The 20,614-nt window shown below is 38.3% G+C and overlaps 1 protein-coding gene across 2 annotated transcripts; it reads left to right on the plus strand.

The window, feature by feature from the left end:
• On the plus strand, positions 12,972 to 16,145 carry LOC109228951 (lanC-like protein GCL2). Of its 2 annotated transcripts, none has more exons than XM_019394229.1 (6): positions 12,972 to 13,212; positions 13,468 to 13,646; positions 14,555 to 14,672; positions 14,799 to 14,915; positions 15,003 to 15,314; positions 15,660 to 16,145. In XM_019394229.1, exons 1-6 carry the CDS (start codon positions 13,045 to 13,047, stop codon positions 15,996 to 15,998), a joined length of 1,233 nt encoding a protein of 410 aa, XP_019249774.1. In that variant the 5' UTR covers positions 12,972 to 13,044; the 3' UTR covers positions 15,999 to 16,145. The 2 variants fall into 2 exon arrangements, with proteins under 2 accessions (XP_019249774.1, XP_019249775.1); XM_019394230.1 differs by having other exon boundaries at positions 14,561 to 14,672.

A 20,614-nucleotide genomic window follows, 5' to 3' on the forward strand; every position in this document is an offset into this window, starting at 1 on the left:
CCATGGGTGTTGTGGAATCTGTGCCCAACTTCCGTGGTTGGGTAGAAAAGTTACTGAAGATTGCCCCAATGGAGGGTAGATCGTGGAAGACTCTTTCCAACCGTTACGGTTGGAAAGTAAAAACTCATGGTAAGGATTTCTATTTTTACCATATCTATTTGAGTATTTTTGTTACTCTAACTTTCAACCTTCTTTCTATCAGGTTTTGCCATTCGAGGAGTTACTCCAGAAGCTATCTTGGCGTCCCGTGACTTCTTGAGTGCTCGCACCTCTTCAGATCAAGACATATTCTTGGGATCTTCAGTTCAAGATGTAGTCTTGGGATCTGTAAAGAGAAAATCTACTGAAGAAGATGATTCTGAAGAAGAAGACGAGGGTTCTCTGGTGTCAAGACCAAGAGTCAGGAGACGTGTCGTCTCTGAAAATGAGGCTGATGTCTCCCCTCACCTATCTCTTTCCGAACCTGTTATTACTCTGGTGATCATCCCTGATGATGATGTTTCTCCTCCTCCTGACACTCATGAATCTATAAATCAGCTTTTTATTAGTGGTTTCGATAGCGGGTCTTTAGGAACAGTTCTAAATGAGCTTCCTTTGTCTTTTTTTACCTCTTCCATTCCTGTGATCGCTTCTCTACCTTTATCAACTGCTACTTCCGTACCTTCCTCCATTATTTTTACTCCTTCCACTGCTCCTCCTTCAGTAACTCCTCCCCCCATTGTCTACCGTACAGAAGTGGGCTCTTCAAGTAGAGGTTCTGCTATGAGGAGCGTTATCATTGAGGTTCCTGCCAACAACAGTCTTTTAAGAAAGTCCGGGCAGGCTGATACTTGGCTCGAGCCTCTGATTGGCCCCATTTAGAGGGCTAAACTTGAAAGCCAAAGTAATATAACCCTCATGAATGATATAGTTCATGCGACTTTGAAGGTATTTCCTAGTCTTTTATTTTATTAAGACTTTTGACTTCGGGAATCTTAACCTTGCATCCCCCCTTTTTTTTTGTTTGTGTAGGCCAATCTTATCGGTACTGAACTAATGACCCGAATCTCTCTTTTGGAAAGACTGGCTCGTGACTTGGAAAAGACTGCTCATGATGCAGAAGAAGCTGCCCGTGGTTCTCATTTGGAGGCAAACAACTGGAAGGGCCAGTTTGAAAGTATACAAATCGATATGGAGAACTTGGAAGAGAGGAAAAATACCTTGGAGAAACAAGTTCAAACTCTAACCTCCGAGCTGGCGATGATTAAACCTACTTCAGGCCAAATTGAGAAGGAAAAAGACGCCTTGAATCTTCCTTTTCGGAACAACTGTCCAAGGTCAACGAGGAAAATAGGGCTCTAAAGACTTTGCTAGCTCAGAAAGAAATGCATGCGGGGGAGCTAGCACAAACCTTTCAAGGGTACAGGAAGAATTGCAAGTTTCTGTAGACAAGGTTCATGCTTTAGAGAGTTCTCATACCACCCTTCAGTCATCTTATAGTTCTGTCTTAGCTAAAAATGAAGAACTTAAGAATGAAGTTGCTGCTTGGGAGAGAGATTATGAACTTCTTGAGGAGTCAACCAATGTTGAGGTGAGCTGGACCTTTTTAAAGTCTCGTCGTGACACCTTGGTAGAAATGGCCCAAGAAAGTTTCAACCTGGAATCTGAATTGGCCAAGGTGAACGAGGCTATTGAACGAGCAGAACAACCACAAGATTTTTCATCTCCCGAGGCTGTAACTTCTGTAACTGAAACTCTTTTGGCTGAGACTCCCGCAGTTGAAGTCCCCGTGACTGTTGAAATTGCCACGAGTGTCATACCTTCCTCAAGTTTATCCGTGCCTCTTGCTACTAGTCAAGATGAGACTTTGCCCGTTGATGCCCCTACTGCTGTGATTGAAGATCAACCTTCAACTGCTAATGATGCTGTCCCAGTTGAGCCCGCTGAAGATCTTTCTCCAGTTCCTTCTTCTTAATGAAAAAGTTTTTATAATTGTTTTAAATTAACTTTTTGCAGGTACCAATCTGGAAAACTATGTTTAAGGTTTTTGGTTTCTTGTGATAGTTTTTTTTTGTAATCAAACTCCTACTTATCAGTTAAGGTTTGATTTTAAAAGTTCAAGTCCCCAAGTCTTGTTTAAGGGGCATTTTTTGTATGAACAGTTCGATGACTAAGTTTATACTTAGTCTTTAGTTTTAAAATATTAAGAAGTTTGTCTTTAAATTTCCATCTGTTCTATTCGTGCCTTTTATTTTCAAGGACTTAAAGAATAGTCTGCATTTTTATTCTTTGAAAATGCTTTCATTAACCTCACGACTAAATAACATGAGTTTTATAAAAGAGGGCCCTTTTATATTTTGACACTTAATGAAGAAGACGTCTCAACTTCATAATGGTGTGATCATACGATAAAAGAAATAGGAACACACATGTTTTTTGCAATGACTTCGAGAAATTTTTATTTCTGAACTTTGACAAGTTTTGAATAATACTTTACATGTGCTTGAATTACATCTATTACTTTCTCGTAACTGTTTTCCTTGTAACAGATTTATACAAAAGAACAATAGATACGGGGTTTTTCCTTATAACCCGTTTTAGTACATAGTCCTTTTAACTCCAAAACATTAGGAAGAGTTTTGAGAGATGACTCCATTGTTCTTATGGAAAAGGATACTACGATGCCATGACTTCGTAACTTTCACTCCGCACTTGATTCTTCTAAGCTTGATTTTCTAAATCTTCTTTGCCTTTGCCTTTTTCATACACGTGACTGTATATACTACTACGTAGTCCCCCAAGTGTTTGAGTGTTGAAGTATGAAGCCTCGAGCACTTGGTAGTCTCTTTCGCCTGGTCCTTTTCCTTGAAAAGGAAATACATACGGGACTTGGGGGTGCGATTATAGATGAAGACTGCTTAACCCGTGAATACTTCTATCAGAATAATTGTAGCCCTAGGCTAGGAATTTTAGTTTATTCCACTTTGCCTTACAGGTCGTGACTCATCATTTAGTACGGGTTAACGTTTTGCCTATCATCTAAAATCGTTAGTAAAATATTAACAATTCAAAAACAAATATAATTTAACATGGTAATACCTGACCGTGGGTTTTTCCTTAGAAGTAGTATCTCTTCAAATGAACTGCATTCCAATGTGAAGGAAGCACCTTCCCGTCCATTGTTTCCAACTCGTATGCTCCTTTTCCTACAATATCTCGAACTATGTAGGGTCCTTCCCAGGTTGGACTTAGTTTACCCGCGTTGGCCGCCTTTGTAGATTGAAAAACCTTTTTAAGCATGAAGTCCCTAGTTTTGAAGTATCGCAGTCGTGCTTTCCTGTTGTAATATCGTTCGATCCCTTGTTTTTGTGCTGCCATTTTTATTAATGCGGCTTCTCTCTTGCCCTCCAGTAGATCCAAATTGACCTGCATCTCTTCATCATTTGACTCTTGTGTTGCTTGTGAGAATCTTGTACTTGGTTCTTCTATTTCAACTGGGATTAATGCTTCAGCTCCATAAACTAAAGAGAAAGGAGTTTCACCTGTGCTCGTCTTTGTTGTCGTGCGATATGCCCATAACACTCCGGGTAACACTTCAGGCCAATTACCCTTTGACTCCTCTAAACGCTTCTTCAAATTGTTGATTATGACTTTGTTTGTTGATTCTGCTTGCCCATTGCCTACTGGGTGATAAGGTGTAGATGTGATTCTCTTAATTTGCCAACTCTCAAAAAGCTCTATGACTTGAGCTCCGATAAATTGAGGGCCATTGTCACATACAATCTACTTTGGTACACCAAATCGGCAGATGATATTACCCCAAATGAAGTCTTTGACCTCCTTTTCTCGTACCTGTTTAAATGCTCCTGCCTCTACCCATTTAGTGAAATAATCAGTAAGTACGAGACAAAATTTTACCTGTCCTTTTGCTTGTGGTAATGGACCCACTATATCCATTCCCCATTTCATAAATGGCCACGGCGAAATGACTGGATGTATCAATTCCGCAGGTCTATGCATGTTGTTACCGTACCTTTGACATTTATCACATTTAGCTACGAAACTTTCCGCTTCTTCCTCCATTTTAGGCCAGTAGTATCCTGCTCTAATCAAGGTTCTTACCAGTGAACTTCCTCCTGCGTGATTCCCGCAATGCCCCTTATGTATTTCCCTTATTACATATCCGTTTGAGAAGGTCCGAGGCATCTTGCTAATGGACCACCGAACATCTTACGATAAAGATTCCCTTGTTTTAAACAGTAACGAGCAGCCTTTTTTCAAAGTGCATGCGCTTGTTTCTTGTCATCAGGGACGGTACCATACTGTAAAAAAGCAACAATTTCGTTTCTCCAATCCCAAGTTAAATTATTAAAATTTACCTCATTCTTATCTGGTTCGAGAACTGAATGAAATAAATGTATAACTGAAGCATTTGCATCATTTGCCACATCAGCTGCGGATGCGAGATTAGCTAAGGCATCTGCTTCAACATTTTCATCCCTTGATATTTGTATGACCTTCTAAGTTTGGAATTGCTTTATCAGTTCCCGTACCTTTTCCAAGTATTGTTGCATCCTTGCTTCCCTAGCTGTGTAAGTCCCCAGCATTTGATTAACCACGAGCTGCGAGTCACTTTTGATCACTACTTGATTTATACCAAGTTCTCGTGCCAATTCTAGACCTGCAATCACAGCTTCATACTCCGCTTCATTGTTAGTTACGGTATGACATTTAATAGCTTGCCTAATAGTTTCACCCGTAGGTGGTACTAAAACAATTCCTAATCCTGCACCTTTTACGTTAGATGAGCCATCAGTAAATAAGGTCCATGTTCCTGGATTAACCCCATTAAGTACTTGTACTTCTTTTTCTGCTTCTAGTTGCATCCCTTGGCTAAAGTCAGCCACGAAATCAGCTAATATCTGGGATTTTATTGCTGTTCTAGGTAGGTACATGATTTCATATTCACTAAGCTCTATGGCCCATTTAGCTAACCTCCCTGACAATTCATGTTTATGCAATATATTACGTAGGGGGTATGCAGTCACTACAACAATGGGATGGCATTGAAAATATGGTCTTAACTTCCTAGATGCCATGATTAGAGCAAGCGCTAGTTTTTCCAATTGTGGATATCGTGTCTCTGCATCTAACAAAGATTTACTAACATAATAGATAGGAGATTGTTTACCTTGCTCTTCTCGAACCAAAACCGCGCTTACCGCAACTTCTGAAACAACAAGGTAGATGAAAAGTTTCTCCTCACCCTTTGGTTTTGCTAGCAAAGGTGGATTTGACAAGTATGTTTTCAAATCCCGAAGTGCTTGTTGACATTCCTCATCCCATTCAAAATGATCCTGCTTCTTAAGAGCCGAGAAGAATTTGAAATATTTTTCTGATGATTTAGAAATGAACCTTCCCAAAGCTGCGATTCTCCCTGTTAGTCTTTGAACCTCTTTTTTGTTTGAAAGTATATCAGGGATTTCTTCAATGGCTTTAATCTGTGCAGGATTCACTTCAATACCACGGTTAGAAATAAGAAAACCTAAAAGCTTACCTGACGCTACACCAAATGCACATTTTTCTGGATTCAACTTCATATTATATTTTCGTAAAATCTTAAACGTGTCAGACAGATGTGATATATAATCTTCCGAATGTTGAGTCTTAACTAGCATATCATCTATGTATACCTCCATGGTTTTACCTAGATGTTCTTGAAACATTTGGGTAACTAACCTTTGATACGTTGCTCCTGCGTTCTTAAGACCAAAGGGCATTACCTTATAACAGTAAGTCCCTCTGTCTGTTATAAAAGAGGTTTTTTCTTCATCTCCTGGATCCATCTTGATTTGATTATAGCCTGAATATGCATCTAAAAAACTTAATAGCTCATGCCCTGCAGTAGCATCAATTAATTGATCTATGTGCGGTAAAGGAAAAGAATCTTTTGGACAGGCTTTATTAAGGTCTGTGTAATCTACACAGACTCGCCACTTACCATTCTTCTTAGGAGCCACAACAGTATTAGCTAACCAGTTAGGATATTTTACCTCACGAATTGAACCAATTTTTAGCAATTTTTGAACTTTCTCTTGAATCACCTTATTCTTGAAAGTTCCTTGCTTTCTTTTCTTTTGCTTGACGGGAGGATATGATGGATCTTCATTCAATTTATGAGTCATGACTTTCGGTGGTATCCCTGTCATGTCAGAATGGGACCAAGCAAAACAATCTGCATTAGCTTTTAAAAATTCAATCAATTTACGTTTTACCTCCGGGCTAAGATTAGCTCCTATGTACACTTTTCTCTCGGGCCAATGTATAAATAACACCACGGCCTCTAGCTCTTCTATCGTTGTTTTGATGTTCTCGTTCTCTTCCGGTTCTTGAATGGTATCAGCTCTCGAATCCACATCCGTTTGCTTTTGCTCAGGTGAGGTTGACACCGTGTTACCCTCACCTAAATTCTATAATTGCTATTTGTCTTCACCCTTAACAGTTGAATCTGCAACGAAATTGATGCTTCTAGATGTTTGTTGATCGCCTCTGATTTGGCGTATTCCCCATGGAGATGGAAATTTAATAACTTGATGTAAGGTTGAAGGAACAGCATCCATGTCATGAATCCATGGCCTCCCAAGAATCATATTGTAAGCCATTTCCATATCTACGACTTGAAATTTGGTATCTTTAGCGACGCCTTCTGCGAATGTAGTAATATTGCTTCCCCTTTTGTTACAACACTAGAGTTGTCAAATCCCGACAAAGTATGCGCCTTTGGAATTAATTTATCCTCCGCTTGCATCTCGCGCAATACTCGTATTAAAATAATGTTTACAGAACTACCTGGATCAACCAAAACTCGTTTCACGTTAGTGTCATGTACAAGTAAAGATATTACCAGTGCGTCGTTATGCGGAGTTATGAGTCCCTCGGTGTCTGCGTCGTTGAATATAACATTCTCCTCTTCCAGTACATGTCGAGGCCGCTTCCCGTGGGTAATTGTTACTTTTGAAACCTTTTTATATGATACATCGTTGATCTCTTCACCCCCACTTATAACGTTGACAGTTCTCTTGGGTGAAGGTGGTTTTGGAGGCTCCTGCCTGTTTTTCATGTATGCTTGTTTTCCTTTTTCACTAAATAGCTCAGTGAGATACCCTTGCTTTAACAAATGATCAACCTCGCCCTGCAAAAACCTGCAATCTGCGGTTTTATGCCCGTGATCGTTGTGGAATTCGCACCAATGATCAAGGTTTCGTCTGTTTGGGTTTGATCTCATCTCCTTCGGCCATCGTACCTTATCTCCCATGCTTCTTAGAGCAGCTACGAGTTCATAGGTGCTTACATTAAAATTGTATCCACCAAACCTTGCTTTTAAACTGCCATCATCGTCTCGTGACCCACGTGCGTTTCGATCATTTCCGAACCTTGATGAGGAGCCTGATTCCCTATGTCTAGTTTTGTGATCGTACCTTTGATTATCTTGTCTTAACCGTGAATCCTTTCCCGTAGGTCCCATATAAGGCTCGTACCTGTTTTTACCAGATCTTTTTTCATTTTCTACACTCCTTGAACTTGCTTTTTCTTCTGTTTTATGTAGTAAAATGATATCTTCCTCAATCCTCATCTTTGTACTGTATCTGTTGTAGACATCATTCCACGTTGTTGCTGGGAATTCTCGAAGGCTTTCTTTGAGTCGCCTCGTGGCTTCTGAACTCTTCTCGTTCAAATTACTAGCGAAGGCTATGGTTGCCCAATTGTCAGGTACTCGTGGCAGCGTCATTCTTTCCCGTTGAAATCTATCTACGAACTCTCTAAGCAATTCTGAATCTCCTTGCTTGATTTTGAAGATGTCTTCCATTCTCTTTTCAACTTTTTGAGCTCCCGAGTGTGCTTTGATAAATAAATCTGCAAGCTCAGCAAACGAATTTATAGAATTTTCAGGTAAAAGAGAATACCATGTTAAGGCTCCTTTAGTGAGTATTTCACCGAATTTCTTGACCAAGACCGATTCAATATCTTGCTTAGTCAAATCATTGCCCTTGACACCTGTTGTGAATGCAGTAACGTGATCTCGTGGATCTGATGTACCATCGTACTTTGGAATATCAGGCATCTTAAACTTCTTTGGAATTGGGAGGGGGGCAGCACTTGGCTTCCATGGTTGTTGGGAATATTTATCTATATCTACTCCCTTGATCACGGGCGGTACTCCGGGTATTTGTTCTATGCGTTCATTTTGCTCCTTAAGCTGTTTCTGCAAGGTTAGTACTAGATTTTGTAAATCAGAATTAACTGGATTACCTGGGTCTCCCTCTTGTGATTCACTAGGGATTCCACCGCTGCCTGAATTAACCAATCCAGAACGAGGATTCTCCAAAGTATTGTTGTTTGGAGTAGATGTGGGTGGAGCAGCAGGTAATTGGCTATCAAAAGCCTGAAGAGCTTTATTGACTTAAGAGGCAATAAGTTTTTGCAAAGCCTCATTCATGGTTTCAACATTTTCGAATTGAGCATGTCCGTCTGTGTGAGATCCATCGGAGTGCCTTCACGAGACCGTCGTGGGGAGCCTCGTGGAGAGCCTCGTGGAGAGTCTCCCTGAAGTTGTTGGATTGTTTGAATTTCTGGGTTTCCTTGAGTGTTGTCATTGTTGTTTGACATGATTGATGCAATCAAGAAAATCAGGTTGAGGTATAATTGATTATCAGATTCCCGGTAACGGAACCAATTCGTTTAACCAAAAATTAGATTTTAGGTCAAAGCTTGAATTTAGAAGAACTCGAGTTACTGATAATCGGAAAAGAATATATAAAGAAAGAAATTTGTGAATAATATAATCAGAAAGCAAGTAAATCGAAGTATATTCCAATAGTGTTTTTTTCTTGCTTATAGTTGTTTGTGACTTTCCCTTTTATAGCATTTTGGGAATACAGACTTTACCTTTGTCATAATAAGACAATTATGGGCAATTAATGACTTTAAATGTTACGTTATGCAATCATATACATTAAATACATATTCTCTAACGTTTCCAGTATTTAATACTTATTAAATGTTGTATCTGGGCTCTTTTTTGCTGTCAGATTCATTCCTTTGACTCTTCACGATCTTTGGCCTTTAAATGTCTTCAACAGGTACGAGCATTGAATTACTTGTATGACTGCTCGTGCCTTCTCCATTTAACTTGCTCGTATCTGTTGTTGCTCGTACCTGTTATTGCGCGTATCTGTTGTTGCTCGTATCTGTTAACCAACCTTAATTCTTTGACTGTTTGACCAGTCTACGTGTCATAACACGTCACCATATATATATAAATACAATTTTCCCCAATACGCTCACGTCATCATCATACCAAACAAAATACAAGTAAAAAATAAATTATATTAGAAGTTCTCTAACAAGTTTAAAATCTATTCCTAGCAAGTAAATATCACCTATATGGATCTTTACCTACTGAAGCCCCACAATCATATTCTAATATTTTTCTAGCATTAAAAAGAAATAATACAAGGGCCAACCACCTAAAAGAATTGCCAGTCTACACATTCATTCATTCATTCCCCCATGCTATCAAGCACATAGAGGGCAAAAAATTCAATTTCATTCTCTATTAGATCTAATTTGTCGCGTCAGACTTAGCATCAGAGTTGATACTTTTCCAATCCGAATTAAGATAATTTATGGTGGATATCTTCCGTAAAAATTTTAAAGCATGATCAACCAGTTTAGGGTGACGGAAAAGGACTACCTGCCAAATCGCCGGTCTGAGCTTGATGCAGGCGTCACTGTGTGTTCGTCGTTGGGAAATTTGACGTTCACGGTCGTGTAGTGGTTTAAGGTTTTTATGCTGGACTGAGTTTATGTCTCAACACATTGTTCATATGTCATGGTTTACCCTTGAAAAAACTCTCCGGGATGAGGACTTATCCGACTTTTCACCATTGTTAATATCTTTTTGCAATATTATACGACCAGCTCTACATTTGCTTTCTGCCTTTCTTTCGATCTTCTTGCTCTTTTAACTGCTTTTGCCTTGTCAAGTTTCTGTGCATTTTTCATTTTTCTTAGTATCAAGCAGTATTTGTGATTCACCTGCCTTCTCTCTTTCATATTTTGCTGACCCTAAATCCTAAATTTTTAGTTCATTGAAAACTAGTACTTAAAAGTTAATTTTAAAAATTTTAAATATTACTTACGACTTACTAATTGTATAATTGTGAATATTTAAAAATCATAAATTTTAAAAACTTATAATCACAAATACCATAAAATATTTACAACAACAATAACAACATACACAGTAATACACGAGAAGTCTGGAGAGGGTAATGTGTACGGACCTTAGCTTACCCATACCTTGTGAAGGTAGAGAGGCCATTTTCAATAGCTAGACTCTCGGCTAAAAAGAAATAAAATAGTGGCGAAGCAATGGAAAAGAAGAAGTAACAACAGCAAGAAAAATAGGAAGTAAAAACAGTAAGAAAAATAGGATAACTGAAGCAAACAACATGTATTACTAGAAATCATCATCATCATATCATATCATACTATACTAAAAGTATGAACACCCTAAGTTAGAAGTTGATTTATAAATTTACCCATCAAAAGCTAATTGACAGTTTTGCCCCTCAATCAATCCTACTCCTATACAAATTTTGGTACAAAAATGTAACTTACATTCTAATAAATACAAAAAAGGTGAAGATATTGAAAAATTGTAACGGTTAATCACAATGATAATGGTGGTTAGACTCTTCAATTACCTGCCGTTATTGTGCTCTTCAAAACCAATATAGAATTTTAAATTAGTTATTATAAAAGACATTTGAACAATTATTTATCAAGTGCAAGTAATCTGAAATTATGAGCAAATGAAGAGACTATCGTTACTATCTCACCTTTGGTTGAATGAGCAGTAATTACCAAGAGGCAAGAGTCATATTCATGTTCTTTCTTATCTGTATGTTGTTATGTACATAATATTGTGCTTAATTTACCGATATATAGTGAAGAATCTTGAGATATAGAGTAATTCAAGTTTTGGATATCCAAAAAAATCTAACAAGTAGCGGTTCATATTCTTCGAAATTTTACATCCTCTATACACCAATATCAACTTTCTCCGTATCTGTGGCGGTAAATGAAACTTTCGGAGAGTAAGGAACTTTCGGAAGTACTCTTTACTCTTTCCTCTCTCTTTATATTTTGATGTCTTTATCTGTATATATGAAACTTGAAGTGAACTCTCATTATGCTATGGAGTAGAATCTTATTAACTGATGTTGGTCTCAATTTTGTGGGAGGTACTCATGGGTATGTGTAAATTGATTTATGCGGTTGAATTACTTGAGCTGTTATGGATTGGTCTTTTATTTTAAGTGTACCATTCATTGATGGGATTTGGAGGCACTATAAATAATATTTGTATGAAACAAATCCATTCAAATGTTAACATATAAAAAGTCTGATTACCACTTTTATCAGATGGTATACTTTGTCTTTTCAGTGATCTGAGAATTTACTAATTTCATCGTCTAATTTGTTGCCAAATAAGCAATAAATATCATTCCATTAGTAATTTTTTTGACCATGTGTTAATATCTTTTGGTAATTTACTAACTCTTTCAGGTGATGATTCTGAAGATATGAAAACAAGGTTGAAATTCTGGGTTGTGGCTTGTACTATCAAGTTGTATAGTTAGAAGAGAAACGAACAGGGAATGTCAAAGCTAGAAAGATAACGAGGGATAAGGGGTCATTTTCTTTTTATATCTTGCTATGAAGCAAATACTAATGTATTTATGTTTTGTCTGACAATGAATTGGGAGTGCGGTGGCCAAAGAGCCAGCATGCTTCTTTGCCTTGAGAGTTGACACATACACTCTCCAGCAAGTCCATCAACCGTTCCTATGGAGAAGTTTTAGGCAAGGAATGGTTGGAGAGTGTTATTAAGGTACTAAAACCTTATATTATTTTGAAATTGGATTTTTTTTCCTTTAAATTTTATTTTATTCTTCAATCACATGTTTTGATAATGTTTATAATTTTTTTTTTTAAAAAAAAATTGAACCTATTGACACGAAATACACGTGCAACGGAAGTAACCAGAACTAGTCTAAGAATAAGAGAAAGCGGGCGTAATACTAATACTATAAAAAGGAAACTTATGGTTACCTACTAACCCTCTACCCTAATTCTAGACCTTTCACACCCTCCTATTAAGGATCATGTCCTCGGTAAGTTGTAGTTGCGCCATGTCCTTCATAATCACCTCTTTCCACTACTTTTTCGGCATGTCTCTACCTCTCCTTTGACCAACCATGGTCGACCTCTCACATCTCCCTACTCGTGCATCAGTACATCTCCTTTTCACATGCCCGTATCATCTTAGTGTCACTTCCTGCATCTTGTCCACTATTGAGGTCACTCCAACCTTATTTCGAGTATCTTCATTCCTAATCTTATCTCTCCTGGTATGTCTACACATCCATCTCAGCGTTCTCATTTCCGCTACTTTCATCTTCTGCACATCAGAATTCTTGACTGACGAACACTCCGCCTCATACAACATAGTTGATCTAACCACCACTATGTAAAACTTAACCGTTAAAACTCGATGGTATATTCTTATCACTTAGGATCCATGATGCGAGCCTCCATTTCGTGTATCCCGTTCCAATACGATGTGTGACATCTTTGTCAATCTCCGGTTGCTTTGGATTATAGACCCCAGATACTTGAAACTTTCTCTCCTAAGAGTGACTTGTGTATCAAGCTTCACCTTCATGTCAGCGTCATGGGTTGTACTTCAAGTATTCTGTTTTAGTCCTGTTCAACCTGAAATCTTTAGTCTAAAGTTTGCCTCCAAACCTCTAACCTATGATTAACACCATCACGTGCGACTCGTCAATCAATACTATGTCATCTGCAAAATATACTAATAAATTATTTAAAATTACAAATTTCATAATTTTAAAGTCTTTTTAAACTCACGGAACGGGGTGAGTAACTATTTTATTCACGGGAATCTGCTACGCAAAAGACAGAGCTATCAAAGAGATGGCTGACCGTTACTTCCCAAACACCATGCCTGTCTTCGTCGATGAAACTACAGTCCAACAATCATTTCCCGAAGGAGCAAAAGATCAGCTGTCGAAGCTTCTTCATTTGCCCTATAGAACCGTTTGTCAGAAGCTCAAAAGTGCTGCTCTGGACCTCAAAGAAACGGTACGAAGTAATTCCTCCCTTTCAGTTTATGCGAATTTATATGACTTGACATGAATTTTAAGGAAAAAATAAAAGAATTTTGAAACTTGTGTAGTTTTAAATTTAGAAAGGATCATTTTTTTAAATCAACTAAAAAGCAAAAAGTTCACATGAATTGCAACGGCGGGAGTGTTATTTTCGACCCAAGTATCGAGTGCCTACAAGGTGTTTGTGTAAATTCCTTTTGTTTATTAATTTTTTTGTGGTATGTTTCAGATTGTGAAGGAAACGTGGGTATGTAAAGGGGGACGTGTGAGTGACTATACACTTTATACCGGAGCTTTGGGAACTGCTTTTTTGCTATTTAAAGCTTACCAAGTTACTCGGGACAACAATGATCTTGCTCTCTGTTCTCATATTATCAAGGCTTGCGACTCTGCTTCCCATGGTTCTGGGTAACCCCTCTTCCCCAATCTCTCTCCCCGCGCAATTTGCAGGGGGAAACCAAATTTTTTTGAGCTTAAATTTGATTTGTCTTGTCTAAAGAAAAATGAGAACATATCTTGTGGTTTTAATTAGCCTGCATGAAAATTCATCTTTATTGTAAATAACTCATTTGGATGATATCTAAGTACTCTCACAATAAGTCAATTGATAGACAAGTAGACATATTGAGGTTTAAATAGTTAGTGTATGACTGGAAATCTTCTAAATGATCATCAAGCCGCATACATAAAATTCTTATGTGGATTGGCCAAAATAGGAAGGAAATTAAAGGCGAAGAAGCTGAATGGAGGAGGAGGAAATGGATATGTGTAGAAGGTCCATTATCTGTTTGTTTATTCTGTTCTTTCTTCTAAAATCCTTACTTTTAATTTTAAGTTAAAATTCCTACTATTTTTTAGTGAGTCTAAATATCTTGTCTCAATTACTGCCGTCTATAGTTATGTAATAAATGGTTAATGTTGTATGGGATAGGGAAGACCATCAAGTACATTAGTGTCTAACAATTGGTAGGATCTCTTGTAGATTAATGGGGATTGGAGGGTAAAGCTTTTGGTGTCACAAGTTTTACAGAGCAAATTTGTTTGTGAGTCACTAGTCCTCCTATTTAATGATTAAAAAGGATCTAGCATCTCTCTTTGTGCATTTAATTTTTTTGGTTATGATTTGGCCTACTTGTTGGTGTTCTGCGTTTTCTCTTTCCTCTTTAGTCGTTCTGATATTTGGGTAAAAAGAAATCTTAAGTCAGCACTAGTCAAATGTTTCGACCAAACATTAACAGAAGTTTCTGTTTCATGATCTCCAACATAGAAAGTTTTTAAGGAATACATGAGGATAAGTTGAACTCTAATTTGTGAAGCTGCAGGCGTGTGACCTTCATATGTGGACAGGCTGGTGTTTATGCTCTTGGTGCAGTTGTTGCCAAACACAGTGGAGATGAACAGTTGTGCGACCACTATCTAACAAAATTCAAAGAGGTGGATATATACTCCTGCCTTAGCAACGCCGGTCCTCAGTTTCCATCATTATGTCCTTTTCATTGTTCCACGAAGTGGGTTTTCTGTGATGTCAATTCTCTCGTCATTTTCTACCTATAAACGCAGATTGAGCTTCCTAAAGATCTTCCGAATGAGTTGTTGTACGGGAGAGCTGGTTTCTTGTGGGCATGTTCATTCTTAAACAAGAATATTGGTAGAGATACAATATCTCCGACCCAAATTGTAAGAAATTTCACAAATTTTAATCACCTTTGGCGTCTTATACCTCACTATTACGGACTCTTAATTTGGTTGCAAATTTTTATGCAGCAAGCAGTTGTTGCTGAGGTAATAAAGTCCGGACGAAAAATGGGGAAAGGAAGATGCCCTCTAATGTATGAATGGCATGAAAAAAAATACTGGGGCGCTGCTCATGGGCTGGCTGGGATAATGCATGTACTTATGGACATGGAACTGAAAGCAGACGAGGCCGAGGATGTGAAGGCCACACTGCATTACATGATCCGAAATCGTTTTCCCAGTGGAAATTACCCCTCAAGTGAAGGAAGTGAATCTGACCGACTTGTGCATTGGTGCCATGGTGCTGCAGGTGTTGCCCTTACTCTAATCAAAGCAGCTAAGGTATGGAATACTAGTTGTGATACTTTTTTGTAATTGCAGTAACAGAGTACTCTTGATGGTAATTTTAATGGTTACAGTAACTCCTTGCCTGGAATGACTTTCTGATATGTGAGGTTGCACACATTAGGAGGGGCTTTTGATTGTTATGACAAGCCTATATCACAATACTCTCCTCTTCATTAAAAAGTTAACAGGAAGATCCAATTATATTACGCTGTAGCTGAAAGTTGGACTTTGCTTAGGATGGTGCAAGTCACTGCCTAATCCTTGTGGATGTTTCACTTTGATCCTTAAATCCTTTACCCAACTCTCTGAATCATTGGCTCATCTGTTATAAATTTTCAGGTTTTCAGCAGTGACGAGTTTCTTCAGGCAGCTGCAGAAGCGGCTGAGGTGGTTTGGAATCGGGGCCTACTAAAACGGGTTGGAATTTGTCATGGTGTCAGTGGGAATTCCTATGTATTTCTTTCACTATATCGTTTGACAGGTAAAGTGGAGTACTTGTACAAGGCGAAGGCATTTGCATGCTTTCTGCATGCTAGAGCTCAAACACTTATATCAGAGGGAGTTATGCATGGAGGTGATCGCCCGTACTCACTGTTTGAAGGAATTGGAGGAATGGCTCATCTCTTTCTCGACATGATAGAACCAATGGAAACGAGGTTCCCTGCATATGAACTCTAGTTTTGTACATACGGAATATGCTGTAGAATCAGCCATGTAACTATGTTACCTAATGTGGATGTATTACCTTTGTGTTTGTACTGGAAGTGATGGTTTCTGTTTGGAAGGACGGGCACATGAATAAAGTTGGCTTTCCTGCACCTCAAATCTAGGTAGATTCCCTAACCTATTTATTTCCTTAAGAAAATATTAAATACTACTCCCTCCGTTCCCAGATTATGTGAATTTATTTCTTTTTTGGTTCGTTCCAAAAAGAATGACTCCTTTCTAAATTTGGAAACAATTTAGTTTAAACTTACAATTCTACTCTTAATGAGAAACATAAACCACACAAATACTATGGGCCCTTTTGGACTTGTTTAGGATCACAAGTTTCAAAAGTCTTTATTTTTCTTTAAATTTCGTGCCCAGTGAAACAGGTTCACATAAATTAGAACGGAGGGAGTAGTACTAGTTTTGTCCCAAATATGAACTTGTCATGGGCAAAGTAGTAATGCTATATCCTATAAATTTCCCTCTTCCAAATATGCAAAGCCTTATGTAGATGTATATCATTTGACTCCTTAATTAACTCTTTAATTTTTCAATCATTTTTATCTAGCGAGTTTATTAACGTTTTGTTGGATTTTCGTTTCCTATTCGTTTTATTCTTTCAATAGTATTAGCTTCAGTAATTTTATTCTTTACTCTTGATCAATCACACCTATGAATTAAAAATAGAAATACGTGCTGCAATCGAAATCATCATTTTAAAAGCCTCGTAAAATCGATCGATGCAAAAAGTTTGGTCCACTCTAGAGGTATTCCTTTAATGTGATATTAGGATTGTGGCACAGTTCCATAGAGTGTCACAAATTGTTGTAAAGGAGTTTAATAATTGTACAACTGTCACTTAGTTAACTATAGTTAGGTGTCATTAGGTGATAACTATAGTTAAGCTAATTAACTAGTGTTGTTGTTCGGTTAGTTATATAAATGTACCGTGTATTTGGACATGTGGTGGTTAACACAGTAATAACAGAAAATTCTTTTCCTCTTTTCTCTCTCTACTCCTTCGTTGTAGCTCTTTCTTCTTCATCAAATTCTCCATATTTGTGAGAATTAACATGGTATCAGAGCTTTAATCGTGTGAATCTAGGGGTTTCTTCATCAATTCAGCTGAAAATCGAGAGATTTACCGAAAAATCTGTTTGCAAATTTGTGCCCTAATTTCAATGGCAGGAGATACAGTCGAAGAACGTGATTTTGAAGAACAATCGACCATGCAGGAATCGATTGTGATTGATCACAATCATCTGCTATATTTGCATCCTTCTGATGGACCGAGTTCGTTATTATTGGGATTTCAATTGATCGGAATGGAAAACTACACACTTTGGAGCCAAGCTATGGAACTTTCGTTGCTAACACGAAACAAGCTGGGCTTTGTGGATGGTTCGATCGCTAGAGACACCTTTGGAACGAGGTTCAATCATTTGTGGGATCGTTGCAATGCGATTGTCAAATTGTGGCTAATGCACAATGTAAGTCGTGATTTGCTAAGTGGAGTTCTGTTTTGCTCAAGTGCGCGAGCAATCTGGGAAGATCTTCGTGAGAGGTTTGATAAAGTGAATTCTTCACGAATGTATTATCTTCATAAAGAAATTTTTACCCTAACTCAGGGAACATCATCAGTATCGACATATTATTCAAAGTTGAAGGATTTATGGGATGAATATGACTCAATTATTCCAGCTCCTCCTTGTGACTGTGAAAAATCAAAAAAACACCTTGCGCATTTACAGTATCAACATCTTTGGCAGTTTTTGATGGGCTTGAATGATGGTTATAGTCAAGCTAGAAGCCAAATATTGATGAAGAGTAAAGCACCTTCTGTGAAACAGGCCTATGCCATGATTTTGCAAGATGAAAGTCAAAAAATTGTTGCTGGTAGTCATACTGTTCCTATTGAGTCTATGGAACCAACAACCCTGTTTACTTCTAGGAATAACACTCAGAAGCAGCGAAGAAACTATAATGTCGAGTGTGATTTTTGTCACATGAAGGGCCACACTAGAGAAGGATGTTACAAACTTATGAAGTGTGACTATTGTAACATGAAAGGCCATCTCAAGGAGAATTGCTATAAGATCATAGGTTATCCGGCTGATTTTAAATCAAAGAAGAAAGGGGCTTCTATTAGTGGTCACTTGGCTAAGATAGAAGTGCAGTCTGTACAACAACCAACAATGCCACAACCTCCTGTGTTTACACCTGATCAGTATAACCAGATTTTGCAAATGTTAAACAACAAGTCATCTTTTTCAAAATCTAGTGCTCACATGGCGGGTAATCTTTTCCTAGTGCACATATGGCAGGTACTTCCTGTTCTATTCCTACAAAGGAATCTAGTTGGATAGTGGATACAGGTTCTACTAATCACATGATTAGCAATAACCAGTTGTTGTTAAATGGTATTGAAATAGGAAGTTCAGGACAGGTTCAAATGCCAACTGGAGAGACTGCTAGAATTACTCATGTGGGGGATTGTGAAACGCCTGGAGGTGAACTACTTAAAGATGTGTTATGTGTGCCCAATTTTAAATTCAATCTTCTGTCAGTTTCAAAAGTGACAAAGGATTGTTGTGCAGCATTTTATCCAGACTTCTTTGTATTTCAGGAGCTCCTCAGTGGGAAGCTGAAGGCGATTGGTAGAGAACATGATGGCCTATATGTGTTGAAGACAAGGTCCAGGAATGATTTTCATACTCACAGCAAATCTATGGCAGTACAAAATATTACAGATTCAGAGATTTGGCATAAACGACTAGGCCATGTTCCTATGGCTATTCTAAGGAAGATTTCTTTTTTCTAGAATAAGCTTAGCTTTACTTTGAACAATGTGATGTGTGTCCACTAGCTAGACAAACTAGGATTGCTTTTCCAACACATACTAGCAGATCTACTGAACCTTTTCAATTGCTACATATGGATGTCTGGGGTCCTTATAACATTGCTACTTATGATGGTATGCAGTATTTTCTTACTGTTGTGGGTGACTACTCTTGATGGACTTGGACTTTTATGATGAGAGTTAAATCAGATGTTTCTTGTTTGCTAAAGTCATTTATTGTCATGGTTCTGAATCAGTTTGAAAAGCATATCAAAGTAGTTAGGTCTGATAATGGTGAGAGTTTTTTAACTCTACTTGTGGAGATCTGTTCAATACCTATGGGATTATACACCAAAGGTCATGTCCATAAACACCTCAGCAAAATGGAGTGGTCGAATGAAAGCACAGACATATCCTTGAGACTGCTAGGGCCATCAAGTTCCAAGGAGGTTTGCCCTCAAGATTTTGGGGCTGTTGTATTGAAGCAGCAGTGTATATCATCAACAGAGTTCCCTTGTCTGTCTTAAACAACAAATCTGCTTTTGAGGTTCTGTATAATCGTACTCCATCTTTATCACAACTGAGAGTAATAGGATGCTTAGGTTATGCCTCTACTCTACCCAAGCAAGATAAGTTCAGTCCCAGGGCCATTAAGTCAGTCCTACTTGGCTATGGTGTCTTTCAAAAGGGCTATAAACTCTATGATCTTGAGACACACAAGGTATTCATTAGTAGAGATGTTGTCTTCAATGAATCCATTTTCCCATTCAAGACTACACAAAGCAATACTGAGATGTCCTTCCTAGAGGAAGTTGATGCTTGCATATTCTCTACAGATAGATGATGCCTCTATTCATTTCCATCCTGCTCCAGTTCCTCCAAATTCACATGATGAGGCTGGTCAGTTGTTCACAGAAGTCACAAAGCCTCTTCATTCCTCTAATATTGATGCAACACTTCCTGATTCAGTTCCTGCTTCACAAGAGGTTGTTCCAGCACCACCTTCAGGACTTCGTAAATCTAACAGAACTTCCAAGCCTCCCATATGGATGAAAGATTTTGTTATTCCTGCCAAGTCTCAGGCTGCTCAGACTTGCTCTCATCCTATCTCTGCTGTCATCTCTTATGATTCACTTTTACCTACTTATCAAAGCTTTCTCACCAGATTTTCAGCAGAAGTTGAACCCACAACTTATGCTCAAGCAGCTAAGGATCCTCGATGGTTTGAGGCTATGCAACTTGAAATCAAGGCTTTAGAGGATAATAACACCTGGAAAGTGGTTCCTTTACCAGAAGGCAAAGGCCATCGGATGCAAGTGGGTATATAAAATCAAATATAAGGCTACTGGGGAAGTTGAAAGGTTCAAGGCTCGATTAGTCGCTAAAGGTTACAGCCAGCAGGACGGTCTTGATTACCAAGAGACATTCTCCCCTGTCGTTAAAATGGTGACTGTACGAGCTGTTATTTCTATTATTGCTGTCAAGCATTGGACTATCCATCAAATGGATGTCAACAATGCTTTCTTGCAAGGGGATCTTCACGAAGATGTGTATATGAGCTTGCCACAAGGATTCAAATCTACTGCTGGGAAGCAAACTGCATGTCGACTTCTTAAATCTTTATATGGCCTTAAACAGGCTTCACGGCAATGGAACTTGAAGCTTACTACTGCCTTGCTCTCTTTTGGATTCATTCAGAGCCATTTAGATTATTCTCTTTTTACCAGGAGGTCTAGTGGGAAGA

The sequence above is a fragment of the Nicotiana attenuata genome, chromosome 7 (genome assembly GCF_001879085.1).
Source record: "Nicotiana attenuata strain UT chromosome 7, NIATTr2, whole genome shotgun sequence".
NCBI classification, from domain to species: Eukaryota; Viridiplantae; Streptophyta; class Magnoliopsida; order Solanales; family Solanaceae; genus Nicotiana; species Nicotiana attenuata.

Bases quoted from the DNA above. Each gene is read 5' to 3' on its own strand.
- LOC109228951 (XM_019394229.1), top strand. From the start codon at position 13,045: ATGGCTGACCGTTACTTCCCAAACACCATGCCTGTCTTCGTCGATGAA. The intron at 13,213-13,467 runs GTACGAAGTAAT...GGTATGTTTCAG, and splicing joins CTCTGGACCTCAAAGAAACG to ATTGTGAAGGAAACGTGGGT. The intron at 15,315-15,659 runs GTATGGAATACT...ATAAATTTTCAG, and splicing joins CTCTAATCAAAGCAGCTAAG to GTTTTCAGCAGTGACGAGTT.